General features: G+C 34.9%; 4 protein-coding genes across 10 annotated transcripts; 2 read left to right on the top strand and 2 right to left on the bottom strand.

Moving 5' to 3' along the window:
• Positions 1–2,073: 2,073 nt before the first annotated feature.
• Positions 2,074–5,899, bottom strand: LOC120782167 (inositol hexakisphosphate and diphosphoinositol-pentakisphosphate kinase-like). 2 transcript variants are annotated; one of them, XM_040114303.1, is made up of 3 exons: positions 5,206–5,899; positions 3,796–4,128; positions 2,074–2,389 (listed from the first exon to the last, which is right to left on the bottom strand). In XM_040114303.1, the coding sequence occupies exons 2-3, from the start codon at positions 4,025–4,027 to the stop codon at positions 2,274–2,276; spliced, it is 348 nt and encodes a 115-aa protein (XP_039970237.1). In that variant the 5' UTR covers positions 4,028–4,128; positions 5,206–5,899; the 3' UTR covers positions 2,074–2,273. The 2 variants fall into 2 exon arrangements, with proteins under 2 accessions (XP_039970237.1, XP_039970238.1); XM_040114304.1 differs by lacking the exon at positions 3,796–4,128 and having other exon boundaries at positions 2,087–2,389; positions 5,206–5,891.
• A 1,023-nt stretch (positions 5,900–6,922) lies between these two features.
• Positions 6,923–9,526, top strand: LOC120782165 (trichohyalin). 2 transcript variants are annotated; one of them, XM_040114298.1, is made up of 3 exons: positions 6,923–7,430; positions 7,772–8,284; positions 8,339–9,526. In XM_040114298.1, the coding sequence occupies exons 1-3, from the start codon at positions 7,142–7,144 to the stop codon at positions 9,433–9,435; spliced, it is 1,899 nt and encodes a 632-aa protein (XP_039970232.1). In that variant the 5' UTR covers positions 6,923–7,141; the 3' UTR covers positions 9,436–9,526. The 2 variants fall into 2 exon arrangements, with proteins under 2 accessions (XP_039970232.1, XP_039970233.1); XM_040114299.1 differs by having other exon boundaries at positions 7,298–7,430; positions 7,777–8,284.
• Positions 9,527–9,557: 31 nt separating this feature from the next.
• Positions 9,558–15,676, bottom strand: LOC120782163. 4 transcript variants are annotated; one of them, XM_040114295.1, is made up of 6 exons: positions 15,501–15,675; positions 15,097–15,382; positions 12,919–14,952; positions 10,753–11,004; positions 9,989–10,113; positions 9,558–9,709 (listed from the first exon to the last, which is right to left on the bottom strand). In XM_040114295.1, the coding sequence occupies exons 2-6, from the start codon at positions 15,241–15,243 to the stop codon at positions 9,688–9,690; spliced, it is 2,580 nt and encodes an 859-aa protein (XP_039970229.1). In that variant the 5' UTR covers positions 15,244–15,382; positions 15,501–15,675; the 3' UTR covers positions 9,558–9,687. The 4 variants fall into 4 exon arrangements, with proteins under 4 accessions (XP_039970229.1, XP_039970228.1, XP_039970230.1 ...); XM_040114294.1 differs by having other exon boundaries at positions 15,518–15,675; XM_040114296.1 differs by having other exon boundaries at positions 10,753–11,001; positions 15,518–15,675.
• Positions 15,677–16,224: 548 nt separating this feature from the next.
• On the top strand, positions 16,225–19,983 carry LOC120782166 (DNA replication ATP-dependent helicase/nuclease DNA2). 2 transcript variants are annotated; one of them, XM_040114302.1, is made up of 5 exons: positions 16,225–16,894; positions 16,979–17,209; positions 17,287–18,117; positions 18,180–18,585; positions 18,647–19,983. In XM_040114302.1, the coding sequence occupies exons 1-5, from the start codon at positions 16,313–16,315 to the stop codon at positions 19,978–19,980; spliced, it is 3,384 nt and encodes a 1,127-aa protein (XP_039970236.1). In that variant the 5' UTR covers positions 16,225–16,312; the 3' UTR covers positions 19,981–19,983. The 2 variants fall into 2 exon arrangements, with proteins under 2 accessions (XP_039970236.1, XP_039970235.1); XM_040114301.1 differs by having other exon boundaries at positions 16,226–16,894; positions 16,979–17,212.
• Positions 19,984–19,989: the final 6 nt, after the last annotated feature.

Here is a 19,989-nt window from a genome sequence, read left to right as displayed (position 1 = left end):
CAGTTTGTATGGCAGCTATATGTTATAGTGGTTCGATATCGGCCGTTCCGACAAATGAGCAGCTTATTGAAGAGAAAATGACGTTTGCAAAATTTCAAAACGATATCTTAAAAACTGAGGGACTAGTTCGTATATATACAGACAGACAGACAATCGACTCAGCTCGACATACTGATCATTTATATATATACTTTATAGGGTCTCGGACGATTCCTTCTGGGTGTTACAAACTTCGTGACAAACTTAATATACCCTGTTCAGGGTATAAAAACTGAGTTATTCGTGGGAGTGAGCTAGAGAATAAAACCTAGGCTTTAAAAAACTCGACAACGGAGCATTATTTGTTGTTGAACTTAACATATGGTAATATTCACGAATGTGCTTGAGCTGACAGTCCTCGTCCTTGGGAGTTTACCGGGTTCGTTTCGGTTATATATACCCGATTATATATAATAGCCATTTCTTTTCTTAACTAAAATGTTGCCTCGTTATATGGCAACATTGTACAAATGCTTCATTACACCCTGTAAAATGTTCAATTTCTTAAATTATAAAAGAACACACAATTGCACCTATTATAAATCAGTTATTGCATTGTTTTCGTTTATAATTAGTACATACAATATAATAAATTTTTTGAACTGTAATTTACGAAACTAATGAAAAAACGTTTTTTAACTAAAACTTTTCCTTTTACTTCATTAAGCAGCGGGGGTAAGGTTTTTAAGGTAAAAAAACACATGTTTTGCGAATTTATTTCTCAAATATGGATCATGCAGCAATATTGAAGCATAAGCCGGTAACAGAACTTTTCCCAGAAAATCTTGAGAAAAAATACTTTACGGTGTTCACCCTAACTCGGCTGCTCCGAAAGTAAAAAAGCAAGAAATTTTTTTTTAATATAAGCAAATCTTCCCTCCATCATTCTCGGATAATTTTTTTTTATTCTTTTTTACATTTTTTGCGGCTATTTTCACAAAAAAAAAAATCCGCCATTTTGTGGCTGCAAAACACCCTTAATGTAAAAAAATTAAAAAAACGGTTGTTTTTTATGTCAAAAATGTGTACAAAGTTTGAAATGAATGACCGGTAATATTAAAATGACAGTGAACACAGACTTTAAAAAAGTAATTTTGAGAAAAAAAAAATTTATAAACTTAATGTGTAAGTGACGAAAAAAATTACACTGTATTGTCAAAAGTGTGCTCAACAATGTACAAATGGTCCGAATAAAATTACGCAATCCATATTTAAGAAATAAATTCGCAAAAAGCCATTTTTTACCATAAAAATTCAGAATACTATACAATACAGTTATAAAGTGTAAAAACAGCAGCTGTGTGCAAAAGTAACTTTAAAGATGCGGTATGTTGGATTAAGCTACAACGACAATTCGGAGACGAGTCCCCTTATAGTTTCAGTATAGGAAACAACTTAGACAATTCGTTCAAAAAGAATATTTTGGTGTTACATCTACAGTTTTTTTTATTGATTGAAATACTCAAAAATGTTGAAAGCTGGCAGAGGAATTCATTTTTGAGTGGAACTTGTTGCAGCTGATATCGTACAAATATCGTCCGTAAGTTTTAACTGTAACAGTGAATATAACTTGTTAATGTTTATATCTTTTACTCTATAAGAATCTCAGAAAGCCAATGGCACCTGTGACACGTTCACTATTTATTTTAATATTTAGAACGTGATTCATATTGAGCATTGATGAATCGCGAGTGAATGTTACACGTTCAATATTTAACGCGCCATTATTTATTCATAATAAATCTTGCCTTTCAAAGAAAACAAAAAAAAAAAATGCTTTTGATTTATTATTTTTGCTTAGAGATTCAGGAAAAAGAAGAAAAATATTGATTTTTTCGATTTGCATTATAACACACCTTAACATAATAAGCAAATATGTATTTGAATTTACTCATCCAGAAGTGTAAGGGTACATATAAATAAATAAAACTTCGTAGTCTAATAATACTGATAGCATCCAAGTACATAATATCAATGGATAAAATTTAAGCCAGTATATGTTTATTGTATACAATAATTTTTTATATAGTGAATACTTAAAAATATAATTGTTAGTTTTGTAAATGTCAACACAAACAGGAAACCGGAATAACTAAAATAAATAAAGCTGCGTCATGCACTGCAGGTCGACACGACGCGGCGTATGAGTAACATGCCAACATTACAAATACCAAACACATGCAGCGCATTCAGATTCGAGCAGACACAGTGGTCCAATTGTAGAGCGTAAGTTATTAAAAGTGTAACATAAAGGAAAGAAAATTAAAGAAACTTGTGAGAGCTCTTAGATTCACCCCGTAAGTGTAGGAGGAGGAACGAATATCCAATGGCTGTACAGTGGAGGCAACATCTATATAGTTGATAGAAATGAAATATAAGAAACAAACAAGAAAGACAATTTAAAATAAGAAAATTAGAAATGAAATTGGAAAAAAAATAACTTTAATAATAAAAAGCGGTATTTTTGTGGAGTTTGTTTATACTTATGTATGTGACAATTTCAAACTATCAGCAAAGTAAAATTTGTGTTTAGTTTATAAGATTTCTTTTTTGTCATCAACACTTTCACTTTCGTTTGAAACTTCCTTTTAACTTATCGTGAGCTTTTAGGAAACCCAGATTTTTGAACGTTTTGTAATTTTAATATGTATTTATTTATTTTTGGTTTGGCAGTTGTCAGTTTTTGTTGATTTTTGTCATTGTTGTTGTGGTTATCTTCACTCTATTTGTATAGCAAGGCACAATCTAATTGTTATCGAAATCAACTACCGAGAGGCTCCGGAAACATGATGTTTCGATGGGGTCGGAGTATAGAGATTCTTTGGGTATGCAAAGAGGTGGTTGGACCTATGCGAGGATTCATTGCACACAGATCAGTTATGTAGATATTTGGTATGTCGATGTCGACTTTGTTATTGGCTTCACTCTGAGTGGCTTTCAGTGCGTGTCTGAAATTAGTTGTATTCATAAAATGTTCTCTGTGGTTGACGTAATCAAGGTATGATTTCTTAGCGCTCCTAGGCTCTGACCTATACAGAGGGGTGATTTCTACGAAAGTGCTCCACCAGTAACTGTTTGGAGAGGAGTGTTTTGTGTTCACTGTTATTGTACGGAGTGCAGTCTTCTGGCAAGTATGAAGCGTTTTCGTACATAATAACCGGCCGGCCGATTGCATTAAGTTTCCAACAACGATTTTTTGCCTTTTTCTCAGATACTGTGCGGCTGCCAACTAGAGTTGTTGTTCTAACGGGTACCTAGTCCCCGTAGAGATGGTAAGGGATAGCCAATTTGTCGTCGGCGGAAGACCCAAGAAACGTACTGTTTCGACTGGGTCGGACCAAAGGGAGAGGGGTGTTAGATGAGTGCGGCTGATGGGACATGCAAAGAGGTGGCCAGTGTCATGCGGAGACTCATTGCTCGCAGAACATATATTGGATATGTCGGGGTCTATTCTGGATAAGTAGGAGTTTAACCTGCTTAATTATGTTTTATGTTTTTTACCAATCTATTTATGACCAAAAACTGCACAAAATTCACTTCAACTGTCTCAATGGTATGTTTTTACAAAACATATTTCAGAAATATGTCCTCACAAAAAAAAAAAAAATGTGTATTCTTCTTTTTTTTACACTCTGTGTAATTGTTTTTATACAATAATTTATATTTTTTCATTCTATTTCATATTATATCCTGATTTACGCTGTCTTTATAAATTTGCAATTAAAATACATTTGCTGCACTCTGTTTTATACGAACCACCAAGGTTAGGCGTCGAATTGCCATGAGGCAGGGTTTTCGTTGTGCATCCACATGCTGCTACCTTTCCCGTCTGTGAGTTGACTGTATGTTGTTGACGAAAGGCATTTCGTTCACCACCACATTGTTGATGTTGGGTTTGTTGCGCTGGCATGGTACGATGACGATGGCGATCCCAAATGTGAACAGGATTGCTTCCGGTGAACACAAATTTTTCAAAACTGTTGCCCATCGTGTTTTGTGAGCTACTTTTTTACATTCACTGTTTTTCTTTATATTTTTGTGAGTTATAATTGTATTTTTGTTTATTTATTTTGTTGCGGCAAGTTCACACTATTTTTTTGTATATTTATGTATTTATGATAAGATATATGTATAGAAAATAGTATTGATGTAATATTTGCAATGTACATATATATACTATGTATATTAGTTAGTCGTTATGCAGAAATTTTCTAATTTTTGCTGATTTCATGTTCTGTGTTAACAAATGAGGGTTAATTCTTATATGAAAATGTGTAGTAAATTCCCTTTCTGTAGTTATTAACCTCGTAAATGAAACAATTACCTAAATGATAAGAAATACTCTACAAAAAAAAGTTATAGGTATGTTTATATACATAGTTCAACGTTATATTTTCTGTTTTTATGTTAAATTAATTTAACCGACAAAACACAGTTGAAACTAATATTAAAACCGAATCTGCTTAATAATAATTTACAGTGAAATTTGAGTTCCGAATGTTATAATTAAAACACATATACCACAAACAAAAACGCAATTTTCATGCTAATAAAATCGGTGCGACCAATTTAAAACCAATCCTTAAGCTTATAATGAATAATTTATTTCAAATAATTACAGATATTGAAGATAGATCAAGTGGTTTAAAGTATTTACATACGTGCGCAAGTCTATACATACACATATAGTAAATCACATTTTCTGTTTTTTTTTATATGTATACTGGAACCCTCTTAGTTAAGTCATAAACGCAGAAATAGTGTATAAAGTATTAAAAATTTGTTCTGTATTAATTAAAAACATTTAGGGAAGGATTATAAAACAATCAACTCACGTACATTCATACATATACATACATAAGTGTATGTAAATAAACAAAAAAAATTGTCCTTGAAAACTTAGGTGACATAAAAAATATAAATGTGCAACGAAGCAAGGACAGCCACAATGTTGGCATTGCGCAGCTAATACACCATACATACATCAGAATTGTATATTGATTTTCAGCTAAAAATTTTGTAACTTTATAATAGATAACTATACACTTATTTTCTCAATGCCAGTTACGTAGATGTAATAACTTATTGACATTTTTCAAATTATGTTTATAAGTAAGATTTAAAATACATATATAAATACTAGAAAAGATATAATGCATGTTTTACATTGCCATCACTGCCAACAAAAAATCCAGGTCGTGAGCTGCGTTCATTTGAAAATGACTGGGTTTGAGCCTGTTGCGACGACTGCCTTAAGTCCTGGTATCCTGATTCGAGTTCTGTGTAGGACATGATGCTTCTATCGATATGTACTAACAAATCATTTATCACTTAGCGTAGTTATTCATGTGTTTTCTCAGTAAGATTAAAAAAAATCTATATGGAATTGGTAATGTCAAAAGCATTCACATGCAAAGTATGGAATGGGCAATTTTGCGAGGTTACAGCGAATGATAGTTGTGCTTAGTATTTGTTAATAAATTACAAATATGATTGTTGATAAATTGGAAAACTAGAAGGTACTGCTCACTAGAATTTTTACATTTCACAATTTACTAAGAATCTTCTTCTTCGCTTTTTTCACTTTGCATTGCCCATAACTATTGATTTTTTATCTTCAGCAAATAGCACAATTACACTTTGATTCATTCAACACAGCGTAAGAACTCTTTATTTGCAAATTATATAATTTTCGAATGCTATTTCTACTAATTAGTAATTGTAGAAAAAATTCACACATGAATTTCTAACACTTTCACACAAACTTGTCTAGCACCCAAATTTAATTAAATAGACTAGACAGAATTCACAACAATCTAGTCCAAATTGCTGTGCTGTCAAAATGTACTCATAATTTTTTTGTTTTGCTTTGCAGCCCAACTGTTTGACATTTCTGTTCGCGCTTCTGATGGCTTGAAGTTCATCATATACTTTGCAGAAATCAGCTGTGTAGGTATTTGTGCAGATGAACATTGTTGTTGTTTTGCTACAAGCAGTCAGCTGTGTTTTGTTTACTAACGCTAAACGTAGCAACAACAATGGGTATTCAATATACATATACCATCTACGTTGATCAGCACTACTTTGCTTTTGACATTGGTAGCATATTATCCAGTTACGGTTATTGCAGATTTTTTTCTAAAGTATTCTATATGGTGTTTTGAATGCTAGAAAGAGTATTTTGTGCTTTAAAATATGAATCAATGTGGTTTCACTATAAAGTTTTAACAAACCACATTATCGATACTCTCTAACAGATATATCGATAGTACAATACTTATGAGTTGCCAACAACTTTGAGGCAAGAAAAAAGTAAGATGGCATCAGTAAATGAAAACCACTGTGATTTCGAAAATGAATTTAAAATAATTTTAATAACTAAGAAATGGAAAATCTGTGCCAGTACATTATACTGATAGTGTGCCGTTCAGGCAGAGAACATTTCAAACATCATCATTTGCCCTTTTCAATGTGTATATGTAGAGATGTATGAATGTTTTGAAGCGACCGTTAACAGAAAAGGTGCATGCTAAAATCATATTTAGTCACAGAAAAATTCAAATTTTACAAATTATTTTACAACAACAGCTTAAAAAACAGGATATTAAAACAAGATAATCTCGTTTCGTTTACTCTAAAGGTACTTTGGATGTGAAACCTGTATCCTGTATACGCTCGTATGTACTTATGTACTTCAATATAAAACCTCGTTTAACGTTTTCTCTACAAATAACTGTATGCGAAAGCGCCGCTTTAAAGATCTCTAACAACTAGGTTTGGAAAAAAGCTTTTCATGAAATTCTGCCTGTTTTGCGGCGGTCATTTTTTTTTAAATATTATTAAACTATTGTTGCAAAGTAACTATTAATAATTTAGTCGTAGTTAGTCAAACATTTAACCTACCTAGTTTACTTTTGTTACTTGGCGATATCGCTACGGCAACCGTAGCAACCTATTTGTTAAATATCATTTGGAACTTTCGAATTTTTTCATAATCAAAAATTGGTTTTTGGAAGGAAAAGAAATCACGTTTTGATTATTTAAGCTTGATTATATTAGATACCTTTAAATAATTTTTACAAAAACTAAACATAAATCCACGATGTTGAATTGTACATCACGGGGCAAAGAAGCTGCAATCGAACTACCGAAAGTCGGTAACAAGAAGCCTATAGTACTCTCATCCCAGCGCTTTAACAAATTGTTAAACAATGCTAACCAGACGGATAAGCTGCGAGCTCAGAAGGAACTAGAAGAGGAACAGAAGTACAAAGAGTATCTGAAAGAGGGCTCCGATCAATTGGTTGCACATTTCAAGGGTAACATACAACGAACTCAGGATGAGAAGTTGGCTGAAATCAAAGCGCATATGGAGGAGAAGATTACAAAAAGTGAGCCATCTCAATACTTGTATAAAAAGAAACCGACTAAATTATTACCAGTTAAATACAAACAACTCAGAAAGCCAAAAAGCCTCACATGTAACATTCAGTACACCACTACTAGACCTAATTCCCGTATTTCAATCAAAATTTAAGTAGCAATATATCCGAAAATTATATATTCATGCATGTAAAATATTTTGGTTCACATCGGGCAAAATGTCATATTTAAATAAAAACGAAACAAATTTTATGTTATCAGTTTTAAATGTTCACCACGAACTGTATTCTTATTATTACAGTTTTATTTTAGTTATTTAATGTATTCTTGGTACATGTTATTTATTTAGTGCAGGAAAACTTCCATAAGACAAAAGAAAATGAAGAACGCAAGCGGAGCGAGAAACTGGCAAAAGCACAAAATCTAATCGAGCAACTAAAACCGGGTCCCAAGCAGCTGCACTCGGCTGCCTTACAAAGTGAAGTCCTTCGAGCGCGTAACGTGCAAAGAAACATAAACAAGGAGTTCGAAAGGGCTATTAAACAACAAGAATGCATGGATAAAATGGCTTGCCAACAACAAGCTTTGGGTTTCATGGAAGAGGATATACAGCGGCAATTAGAACGTCATCAGGCAATGGACGTTTACAAAAAGGAAATGCTACAGACCATTAACGACAGCACCAAACAACGCGCGGAATATAAAAAGCAGCTAATTAAAGAACAACAAGCAGCACGAGAAGCTATGGACCAGGAGATCAAAGCACAAATCGAAAAGGAGAAAGCAATTATGGAGAAAAAACGAGCTGCCTTGCGTAAAAACGCGTTAGAGGCCATGAAAATGGTTGAACAGCGTAGATTAAGTATGCCATTATTATTTTTACGTCCCTATATTTAAAACCATCTTTCTTTTCTAGGAGAACGTATGACTGAGGAGATAGAAAATCGCCTTTGTTGTGTTTACAATTTAGGCAAACAAGACTTGGATGCTGCAAAGCAAGAAGAGGAGAAGAAACCCACACCAGAGGAGGAGAAGAAACAAGAGATGCAAGTTCAATTTCTTCGCTGTATTCAAGCTAAGACCGAAGCAGAAGACGATGAACGTGTACGTCGTGATATCAGTCGTATGCAGTTGAAATTCACAGCTGAGGAGCAAGAGAAGATACGTAAAGACAAAGCGGCAAAACAAGCGCGTATCGAGGCCTATATGCGTGAGCTACAACAGCAAAAGGAGGCCAAGCGTCGCAGTGATGAAGAGAAGCGTTACGATATGGCAACACGCTTTAAGAACTGTGAAGTAAATCGCCTATTCGAAGAGACACAAAAGCAACAGCGTCTAGCCAAAATGCAAGACACGCGTAAAACCTTACATGAGCAAATGGAGCAGAAAAAACGCAACGAAAAGGAAGACAAAGAACTCCTGCGCACTTGCGAAAGTAATAACGAAGAGCGTGAAGATAAATTCTTTTTCGAATATGCACGAAATCTTATGGAGGATGCACATAAAAAAGATCGCCCACTATATCCATTCGTAAAGGTAGTGCAACAGTATAAGCGTGAACGCGGCATCGACTGTGAAAGAAAAACACCAAAGCATCTATTGTCACAGGTTTATATTGGTACACGACAGCCAGGAGATAGCAAGCAAAATGACGATCACAACGCCGCGGCAGTGCCAATGAAAAGCTCAAAATCGAAGTTAACACCGACTAGCTCGGCTGAGGCTTTGCATATCGGTAAATTGCCTTCAGGAACTGATAAGTTGGCGAAGACAGAGAAAAATATAAAAGATAGTATACTTGAGAATTGCATTAAAATTAGCGAGCTTATTGCGGCTGATACAAAAAAGACTGGCGATAGCAAGGAAAAATGTGATAACAGATTAGTAGACTGCTTGAAGCCAAGCAACCGTGTGGCCGAGGCAAAGAAGGAGGACGATTGTGAATCGTTAATCAGTAACAGCAAAGTGCGATATACTATGTTGGAATTGAAAGAATTGAATCAATTCACTTAAACGTATGTGCCAGCGATGGAAGCGTAGATAATTGCAGCTTGTTTCAGCTTATTTTCATTATATTTTTGTTACTTGTTCGTGTGCTTTTCCAACATACATGCAATAAATGATTTCTTGCAAAAAAATTTAGTACTTTTGTTTATTTGAAAATGAGCTTGGCTCTCTTCAGTGTATACGAATTTCACAGTTCAGTTATGGAATAGTTTTCATGAATCAAGTAGAATGTGCTGAAAGATGGACGGCCGTTATGTATCACGTTTGAATGCGCGGTGACCTGTAAGCAAAAAAGTAAACAAGTTATTAGTTGTTGTTAAATATAATAATACCTATGCTAATATAGCTTAAGTCGACTTAAGAGAAGTTAAACATATTATATTAATTTAAAGTAAAAATCTTGGTATATATCTCAAAGCCATATGATCGCATGTTAAAACTAACGTTTAGTTCGTCTAGCGTAAGTTGCTCCGAATAACTCTTATTACCACCTTAAGATAAGTCGACTTAAGCTACTTCAGTTTACATATACTATTAATAAAAATGAGCATTTAATCACCATTTCAAATTATTTTTCAGCATTTTGGTTTTAATACGTTTACGATCACGACTAATTATTTCCATACGTTCCTTAGGCGTTGTTTGGAAAAGAATCAGATGAAGGGTGCGTATCGCAGAAACCAGCTAAAATATATATGTGTATATGTATATATTATGTATATTAAAATGTAAATAATAAATTAATACAGAAAACATAAAAAAGGAGTACATTTATTCCTATTTAACAGAAGACACTAAGATATGGAAAAATCACCAAATTAAAAAAAAAAATGAGTTTTCCAAGAAGATGTGTACTTCCCATTTCTATTAAATGTATAAATTATTTTGGAAATGGTTTTTGCTACCATAACAATAATAACTGCAAAAAAAAATTCAAATTGAAATGAATAAAAAAAAAATAAAAAAAAAAATATAAAAACAATAAGTAGGAAATATTATAATTTTTAGCTATTTTAAGCAATTTTATATGGAAAATATATGTACCGTCCCTTGAAAAATAATGCGTGCTAAATTTCGTGAAGATAACTGATCAAATAAAAAAGTTTTTCAAAGGACATGATTTTGATTGTTCAGTTTGAATGTCAACTATAGTAGTCCGATATCGGTGGAGAAAGGGACATTTGCAAAATTTCAGTTAGATATCACTTAAATATATATAAACTCAGCTTGTTACGTTGATGTTACAAACTTTGTGGCAAAGTTATTAGACCCTCTTCAGGTTATAAATATACCACACGGGATTAATAAAATTTGCTTGCTCACCTGCTTTAAAAGTCGTGCTTTAAATTTGATATTCTCAGGAGCACCCGCTTCCATTGGATCTTCGCTGGTCTCCATGTGGAAGTTCAAAACGAATATTAATGTATCTTTGATGGTCTGTACTACACGCTGAACTTGTTCCGTTTGAAAGAGACGACGCACTAAATAACCGCGTACATACGCATTGATCTTGGTCGCAGCAGACGCTCGTCGCTCAGCTTCTACGGATGTGCTCGTAATCAACGATTGGCGCTGCTTTTTTTTAGGAAAAAAATGTTTTCGAGTAGCCAATGTATGTTTTTATTATAATTTAAATTAAAAATTGTACATGTGAAAGTTTAAATTTTTATTTACTAACTTATTGCTTGAAAATATAACATTTTTTAAGGTTTTTCTAGGCAATTTAGGTACTTGGTAAAAGCCGCAAGGATGTTGTATAAGTAAATACATACATTTGTGTAAATTTTACAAGTGTTATCTTGAAAAAACTTAGAAATCCAAATTGAAGTAGTGTAAAAAAACAGTTTTATGTTAATGTGTGTTTACTATCCTTCTGCGCATACATATGTGTATGCATGTACATATATAGGTATATAGGAAAATAATAAATGAGTATAATGTCAAATGCGAAGTGGCACATTTTTTTGTAATGGTCAATCATAAATATATGAACAAGTGTGTCTCCCAACGAAACCTTTGATGTTTCCCACACTCCAGCGCATACTTAAATGACAGCATTGACTGTTGCGGCTAGATTTGATTGATTGTTTACTAATAAGGCACAGATAGAGATCATCGTTATGGAATTTGTTATTGAAATTTATGTAATATATTTGAATAACGATTGGAAAAGCTTCTCCTTTCATTGAAATGTTATCAACTGTTATTGTAAAGCTTTTTCATTTTATGGAAAAGAGAAAAAATAGATATGAGACAATAATAGAAAAATGTTAGTTTACATATAATAGCGAATAAAAAGTGTTTTAAAAGTGTAAAATTGCATAAAACAACATATTATGATGTTTTGCTAATTTGTTTTTGTTGGTAAAATTTCACGAATCAATTCGTATAAAAGCGTAAAAAAAAGTATGATCAAAAGACTTAATAAAAATTTGTAATTTATTTTTAATTCAGTTATTTTTAATTTTTAACCCCAAATACCGGATTGAAGAAAAAAAATTGTTTCATAAATTAAACTTTTTTGCATTTGCGTACTTCGTACTCAACCATTTAGAACTAGAGCACGAATAGAGCCATCATCTTAAATACTATAGAACAGTGGTCGGCTAACTTACACATTCAAACGATTGAAAACATAATAATTAAAACAGATGTTTGAGATTTAAGCGTAAATTTTCAATTTTTATCATTAAAATCAAAAATAAAATAATTAATTTTCAAAAATTAAATTTCCCAAACTCGGAATTAAAAATTTAATTATTATTCCAAGATGGAAAATTGTAGTTTCAATTTTGATATTAAAAAAATTCGCAACCCATTTTCTAGTAAATTATATGTTACGTTATACTATGTTCGGACCGACACTGAAAACATTTTTAAAACACATTTGTGTGTTGTGGAATCTAAGTCGTTCGGACCGACAATGTGTGTTTTCGATGAGTTTTCACTGACAACTATCAATGGCGGCATTCTCTTGCTTTTGCAAGATTGCACAACGACACAAAATGCAAAAATCCTATACCGAAATATGCAAGGCCAAGTGAGCACCCATTGCAGAATCTAGTGATATATGACGGCACGAAAATAAACGTGGGGTTTGGTCTGACATATTTATAGCCATTGCAAATAATTTTCTGCATGGGTTTGTTGTTGTGCCGTTGCATCAAGTGGAAAATTCTGCAATTTCTGCACCGTGCAAGGTTTTGCAAGAGCAAGAGAATCCCCCTAATAAGATAATATCAAGGGACAGCTGTTTTTTGGAATGTAAAGAAATATCAAGTGACAATTTAGTGCCGGCAAAATATGTATGAAGGCTAACGTTATCCAAACTTTTAAAACACAATGTAAAGTTTGATAGGTAATTCCCTACTTTTGTTATAAAATATTACATACATATGTATGTATGAATACCTAAGACTGTGAAGGTTATTCGCAATTTTCGGATATATGCACGTAAATCTATTATTCAAAACTATCATGCACACTTACGCGACTACTTGACGCTCCACTAGTTGTGCCATTTGAGCGCCCAACATTATTAGTTACTCCACTGTTACAACCACAGTTGCTGCTAATCGACACACTTCTGTTTGAAGCTGTTGGTGAGAGGTCGTGTGAAAAGAGCCGTCGTCGAGGAGTGCAGTGATTACTGCTTTGCGATGTCGCCGGCAATGTTGATGAGCCGATTGATAGTTCCAACGATGGCAGTTGGATTGCACCTGACATCAAGTCCAAAGTATTTGCTGCGACACAACTGTTCGCACTCATTGATTCAGCACAGTCTGACCTTGCTGTTGGTGAATTTTCTACCGAGCCATGGTAACTACTGTCAACTCTTTTGTTGTTCACATGATCTACAGCATGTTGTATTTGTACATTGCCTATTTTATTTGTCAGCTGTTCTAGCAAATACCTTTGTTGCTCTTCGAATACCTGCTGCATACGTTGTTGTTCACGTTTTTGTTGCGCCAATAACTCGAGAAATTTTTGACGGTGTTCATCCTCAATACCGTTGTATTGTTGATTGCCTGCTGCGCGTTCGCGTGCACTTTCCGTGGTCACTTTAGCAGTTTGTATGCTTGGCATCGAAGGTGTGGGTTTCATTTGTTTGATAGCGGTTGTACCGGAAACAGATTTTTTCAGCTGACGTCCAATTTTCGGTTTAATTAGTTTTTGCTCATAAGGTGAACGTTTACTTTTAGCGCCTGAATGGTGTGTTGAGGATGGACTTGTAATATTTGTGATTGAAGGCTTTAGTTGTAAGCGCATTGGTTGTGCGCGTGGTTTAAGATCGACTTTTTGCACACGTTTCGCCTTTGATTCGACAGTGTCGCGTGTGGCGCTCATAGAAAACAAATTGGAACGTTTGGTGGGATAAACGTCATTAGGTACTTGTTGTTGACGAATGTGTTCAATTAATGCTTTCGAAGGGTAATCTAGTGTAAAGGAGTTTGAGCGGACTAAATGGTTTTCATTTTGCGTTGTAAGGCTAACATCCAGAGATTTAATTTTGGACTGTGTTCTCTCGGATAGTAATGGCTTCAATGATGGACTTGTTGCCGATCTCTGCGGTGGCTTTATGTTAGAGCACTTGGGCTTGTCCGTTTTCGTGTCTGTTACGGTAAAATTTTCAAACTTAAGGATTTTGCTGGTGATGTTCGTTACTTTGTGATGAGTTTTCAAATCTCGCTCGCGATTTGTGGTGGACTCCATGCAGTTGAAGCTTTCGTCTGAACTTATTTCATCCTGCAATGATTTGCTCAAATTTTTTTTAGGTGTTTCTTGTTTATTCACATTGATAGCGTCAATACTATTTTGTTGTTTTAGAGTATCAATAAATGAACGCGAACTATTTATTGGTGTTGGTGGATCAATACATATTGATGGAATTTTCTTTAGAACCTTGTCCGATTTCTGACGTGCAGCACAATTTATATTTGCGTTTTCATCTTTTGTCAATTCAACTTTTTGTCCAATTGACTTTTCATCTGGATGATCCAAATTTATTTGTTGCTGTTGTTGTTGGAAGATTTGCACTTCGTCCTCTGTTAAAGGACTGATGATTGTATTAGAACGATGGTCGTAAATCAAAGTTTCTGATTTTTGTAACTTCTGCATACGGTGCATAAGATTGATTTCCAACGAGCTCGACTGTTGCATTTGAACATTAAATTCACTACATTCACCTGCAGTTTGACGTGTTATTTTCGCGCGATTCTGATTAGGCGCAGATAACTTCGATTCATCTTCATTTTGTGTCAGAATATCTGAAAGTAACATATACGATTTCTCTGCTTCTATACGTTGGGCATCAAGTTCTATTAAATGCTCAGATAAACTGCAGTTGCTACTACTTTCGTTTTTATTATCTATAACATCTGTATCTTCTTTTAATTCTTCAAGCTCTGTGCCATATTCCAAATTATATCTCTGTTTCCTATGTCGATTTTCCTCTAAACGTTGTTCTATTTTAATTGCCTTTTCTTTTAATTTCTGCATTTGTCGTCGCTTGTCGGCCGTCATCTAGAAAATGTTTAAACCTTATTGAACATATGTATGTTTACGAGTATATAAAAAATGCGTTTATTTTTAATGCAATAGCGCGTGAAGCGCACACCCAAATACAATGCTTCAGCCAGTTTGCTTTAAATGATCATATAAACTTACCAATGGCGGTATAATAGGAACTCCATCGATGCGGAACACCGACACAAACTTTGCTGCTGATATAGAGGGGGCAAATATCGGGTTTATGCGCGTAGTAGCTGCTGCGCTTATAATATCTGACTTAATATCTTCCATTATTATAACCATAGATATATGTATATTTTCTTTTTTCTCACTGAAAATTCCGATTCTTTGGTTGTTAATTTAATTAGTAATATGAACGTTGAATTTAGAATTCTTATTTTCGCAGTGTAATACTAGTTAACTCTTTAAAATTTATATCATTCTGAAATTTAATTGTGTCAAAAAAGTCAAAATAAAAATAAAACAAATTCAAAAATACTTATGTGGAAATTTTGAAATTTTATGGCTTTTGTTTTCTTTCACTCAATCTATTTGTTTACGTTTCTATGGCTACTACCTGTGGACGCATGCAACCGAAACTGCATTTACGATGCTCCAATACTTTCACGAATATTGAGGTCGTAAATGTTTGTTCGTTTATTTAGACTAATAAATTATTCAAAATATCTAAATCCATTTATGCGCGCCTTTAACTTCAATTCAGTTAATCTACAGAAATTTACCAACAACTTTTTACAAATTCCATCAAGTGTCAATTGGATGCACGTTCTTATTTCATGCATGAATATATTCACAATAGCAACACCTAGGGAAATTGGAAAATTATAGTCGGTCTGTAAACCGGTTAATTAGCTTTGCGAGTTACTTATTTTAAGAAGAATTAACAAAACAATAACTTATGTGTTGTACTTTTTAACCATAAAATTAATCTGTGATGTATTTAGATTTGATTTTATAATTCATTATTTATTGGTTTTTAAATGTGAAAAACAACCCAGAGCCAATACTTTCCAACTTCAAGCTCCAAAGCGATGAAGATGTAAAAATAATACGATTTAGTAACCATTTGGCATATTATCCTTTTTAATAAATGTATTACACTTTATTTAATAGTATTTATTTAGTTTCAAATATACGAAAAATATTGCTGTGAGTTCATGCAGTCGCGTAGAATGAACTCTAACGTGTATGACCACCATAATTTTGTTATGAAATGTAAATATTTATATTTGGCGGATGTTTAGATGTTTCAAAGTGGCGGGAAACCAATATAATTTTATAGACGGCTGAGCAAATTGTTGTATACTAAAATTAAACTATATTGACTGTTGTCGTTAGTGTATATAACAATATGAGTACATTAAAAAGAGTCACATCGCCAATGAAGCAACAAAATGAAACTCCCACAAAGAAGTTAAGAATTAGTAAAAACGAGGAAAAACCATTTCATATCGATGGTTATAGTTGTACAGAGTTGGAAAATTTTTTTGACGGTGATGATGACTTTGCGGCAATTATAAATAGCAAAAGCTTATCAGTACTGCAAGGGAAATCCTTAGATCTTAGTAAATGGCAACGATGCATTGTACTAGACGTGGAGCGCGAACGATCTACTTTCGATTTGGTGCTGCAAGTGCGACTAGCAAACTTCGATCAAGTGGAAGATTTCGAGAAGGAAAATAACACTTTATTATCTAAATGTCGTCTGCAGCAACAATGGAGCCACACAGTTGTTAAGAAAGATGACATTATTTCCCTAATATGTGTATGGGATGAAAAATTAATGTGCTATAAAGTGAATAATGAGCATGGATTTTGTGTCACTAACCCTGACACATTAATTTCTAGCACTAGTGTAGTTGGCTCGCTTTTCTGTCGTAGAAAAGCAGTGTTGCAAGAGCGCTTCAAAGGAATTGATGCAAATAGCAAAATTGTAAGCGTACCCACTTTTATATGTGCATATGTTTGTACATATGTACACATACTCCAACTAATAATTTCTAATTGTTAATTACAGATGGTAGTGGGATCAATTGTACATGAAATGCTGCAGTTGGTACTGCAGAAAAATCTTAGAAACGCAGAAGATATTGAGTCCACTGCTAGAGAATTATTACACTCCAAGGAAATAGCTTATGAACTCCATGCGAATTTAATGTCACGTGATGAGCTAGAATTTGAACTACAAAAGTTTATACCCAATGTGATAAATTTTGTAGAACAATACATTAAAGGCATTCCACCAAATGTGGTACATACATACATATAAATGTGTTTAAATTATTTGAATTAATACATTTTTAATTTATTTTTTAAATTTAACAGCATCTTAAAGACACTTTCCAAGGTACTATTGAACACATACAGGACATTGAAGAGAATGTTTGGGTGCCACAACTCGGTTTAAAAGGTAAAGTAGATGTATCCGTGCGCATCAAGCAACGAAAACACGAAAAAACAACAAATGCCATACCGTTAGAATTGAAAACTGGACGTGCCACTTTTTCAATGGAACATAAGGGTCAGGTTATGTTATACCAAATGATGCTAACTGCAATTGGACGTGAAACAAATTCCAGTTTATTACTTTATTTACGCGAAGGCATAATGCGCGAATTACGTGGAACCCGTAATGAGCAGCGTGACCTTATAATGTTACGTAATGATTTAGCGCACTATCTATCATATCTGAGTGAAACACCTGCAACTAATACATCACTCGTAGCAACTGAAGAACAGGACAAATTTTTACAGCCTTTAAAGTTGCCCGAACCCATTTCACATCACAGCGCCTGTGGCAATTGTGAATATGCAACCGTTTGCTGCACTTTCGCAAAAACTGATCCAGAACTGCACTTAAGAAAAGGTCATCCTTTATTAACAGTTATGCAGAATGTCACCGAACACTTACGAACAGACGATTACAAGTATTTTATTCACTGGTGTCGTTTGCTTGCATTAGAAGAAAAAGAAATGAAGAAAGCGAACAACTTGCGCACTTTATGGACGAGTACACCGGAACAACGTAAGAAAAATGGTCTCGCAATTGTGGATGTACAGCTGAAAAACGTTACTTGTGAGGGAACGCATTATTTAAACAATTTCACGATAAAAGCGACTGGTGATTATAAAGACGCGGATTTATTGTTGAGTGGTGTAATTATAACAACAAATACATGTAGTTCTTGTATTATTTTAATGTCTTCCGTTTGTTTTAGTTCTCTATCGGCGAATATGTGATAATCAGCACACGCAAACGCTTGGCTGTGGCAGCTGGCTCTATTGTCAATATGACAAGTACCGAAATTACCGTTAGTCTCGAACGCGATCTGAAGAAAAACTATGCAAACGTTGCATTTATCATCGACAAACATGAATCACAATCGGGCAACGCATTCAATTTCACAAATGTCAGCTTGTTGCTAGATAATAACGAGCGTGCGAAAGTGTTGCGTGATATTATAGTGCAACGCATACAACCCACTTACCACAAAGTACTGCCGAAAATTGTTGCAACTGCGGGTGCAAATATACTCAAACAACTGAACTCGGTGCAACGATCTGCCGTACTCAAGGCTTTAACTGTAGAACGCTATATGCTAATCAAAGGTCTGCCAGGCACGGGTAAGCAAATGATAACTTTCGTATTTGGTTGATCATGGCATATATTTTTTTGGTTTTGTAGGCAAAACGCAAACACTCGTGGCGATTGTGCGCCTATTACATTTGATGAGTAAATCAGTACTCATCACCAGTCATACACACTCCGCAGTCGACAATTTGTTAGTGCGCTTGAAGGCACATAAACTGCCGATGCTGCGTTTGGGCTCCGGTGCACGTATTAACGACGAGCTGCAAGAGTTTGCCGAACGCACAGTGCTGCGAGACTGCGCATCTGTGGAAGACTTAACGCAAAAATATAATTCGTATAATATTGTGGGCGTCACTTGTCTAGGATCAGCGCATCCGCTGTTCTTGCATAGAAAATTTGATTTTTGCATAGTCGATGAAGCCACTCAGGTTATGCAGCCGACAACGCTGCGTCCGCTCTTCTTTTGTGATAAATTTATATTAGTTGGGGATCCCGAACAGCTGCCGCCTCTGATACGCTCGAAAGAGGCGCGACAACTGGGTGCAGACGAATCACTTTTCGAACGCCTTGACACAAAAACCGCCACAGCAGTACTGACACTGCAATATCGCATGAATAAATCCATAACGCGACTGGCCAACGAACTTACCTACAAGGGCGCCCTGAAATGTGCCTCTAAAGAGGTTGAACTGGACACGCTTCAAGTGAATTTGTCAAAGCATAATGAAGCTGCGAAGTGGTTGCAGCGCGCCCTGCAAACTCATATAGATCAAGCGGTTTACTTATTGGACACAAAGGACTGCACTGAACGGCTCAACGCATTTAACAGCGGCGAAAAGTACACTGCGCTGGAATGCGTTTCAACATCAACTGCCAATGAAAAGCAAAATAAAAGCACCAAGCGTATTTCAAAATATACAAATTATTGCGAAGCTGCAATTATTATGCATATAGTTGAGAAATTACTGCTGGCAGGTTATGCACCGGCGCGCATTGGCGTGATTGCGCCTTATCGCGCACAAGTGGAGCTGCTGCTTAACTTAAGTGCACAGTTTGAGCTTCACCATAATACCGGAACGTCGAAGCTGAGTTTTGCCTCGGTCGAAGTCAACACCGTTGATCAATATCAAGGGCGGGACAAAGATATTATACTCTTTTCTGGCACGCGCACAGGCGCTGTGGATGCCAATGAACGTGCGCGTGAAGCAGAAATTCTGGAGGACAAACGTCGCCTTACTGTGGCGATTACACGCGCTAAACGCAAGCTGCTGCTTGTTGGCGACGCTGCGTGCCTGTCTAAATATACGCCTTTTCAACTGTTGCTCGAGCACATACCAAGCTACTGCAAGTTACAGCTGGAGGATGGTAAGCTTGATTTCGAATGGCAGGCACTATTCAATAACATATCTAGTGTTATTAAGACTTAGCATTTTCGG

This window comes from Bactrocera tryoni, unplaced genomic scaffold, assembly GCF_016617805.1.
Source record: "Bactrocera tryoni isolate S06 unplaced genomic scaffold, CSIRO_BtryS06_freeze2 scaffold_969, whole genome shotgun sequence".
NCBI lineage: Eukaryota > Metazoa > Arthropoda > Insecta > Diptera > Tephritidae > Bactrocera > Bactrocera tryoni.
Note: the sequence above shows the minus strand (reverse complement) of the source record. Positions and strands in the feature narration are given on the sequence as shown.

Coding starts and splice junctions, on each gene's coding strand:
- LOC120782167 (XM_040114303.1), bottom strand. CDS start 4,027: ATGGGCAACAGTTTTGAAAAATTTGTGTTCACCGGAAGCAATCCTGTT. Junction 2,390..3,795: donor TTCGACGCCTAACCTTGGTG/GTTCGTATAAAA, acceptor TCAACTATATAG/ATGTTGCCTCCACTGTACAG.
- LOC120782165 (XM_040114298.1), top strand. CDS start 7,142: ATGTTGAATTGTACATCACGGGGCAAAGAAGCTGCAATCGAACTACCG. Junction 7,431..7,771: donor GGAGGAGAAGATTACAAAAA/GTGAGCCATCTC, acceptor TTATTTATTTAG/TGCAGGAAAACTTCCATAAG. Junction 8,285..8,338: donor GGTTGAACAGCGTAGATTAA/GTATGCCATTAT, acceptor TTTCTTTTCTAG/GAGAACGTATGACTGAGGAG.
- LOC120782163 (XM_040114295.1), bottom strand. CDS start 15,243: ATGGTTATAATAATGGAAGATATTAAGTCAGATATTATAAGCGCAGCA. Junction 14,953..15,096: donor TTCCTATTATACCGCCATTG/GTAAGTTTATAT, acceptor AACATTTTCTAG/ATGACGGCCGACAAGCGACG. Junction 11,005..12,918: donor GTGGAGCGTCAAGTAGTCGC/GTAAGTGTGCAT, acceptor CCTAAAAAAAAG/CAGCGCCAATCGTTGATTAC.
- LOC120782166 (XM_040114301.1), top strand. CDS start 16,313: ATGAGTACATTAAAAAGAGTCACATCGCCAATGAAGCAACAAAATGAA. Junction 18,118..18,179: donor CGGATTTATTGTTGAGTGGT/GTAATTATAACA, acceptor CGTTTGTTTTAG/TTCTCTATCGGCGAATATGT. Junction 18,586..18,646: donor CAAAGGTCTGCCAGGCACGG/GTAAGCAAATGA, acceptor TTGGTTTTGTAG/GCAAAACGCAAACACTCGTG.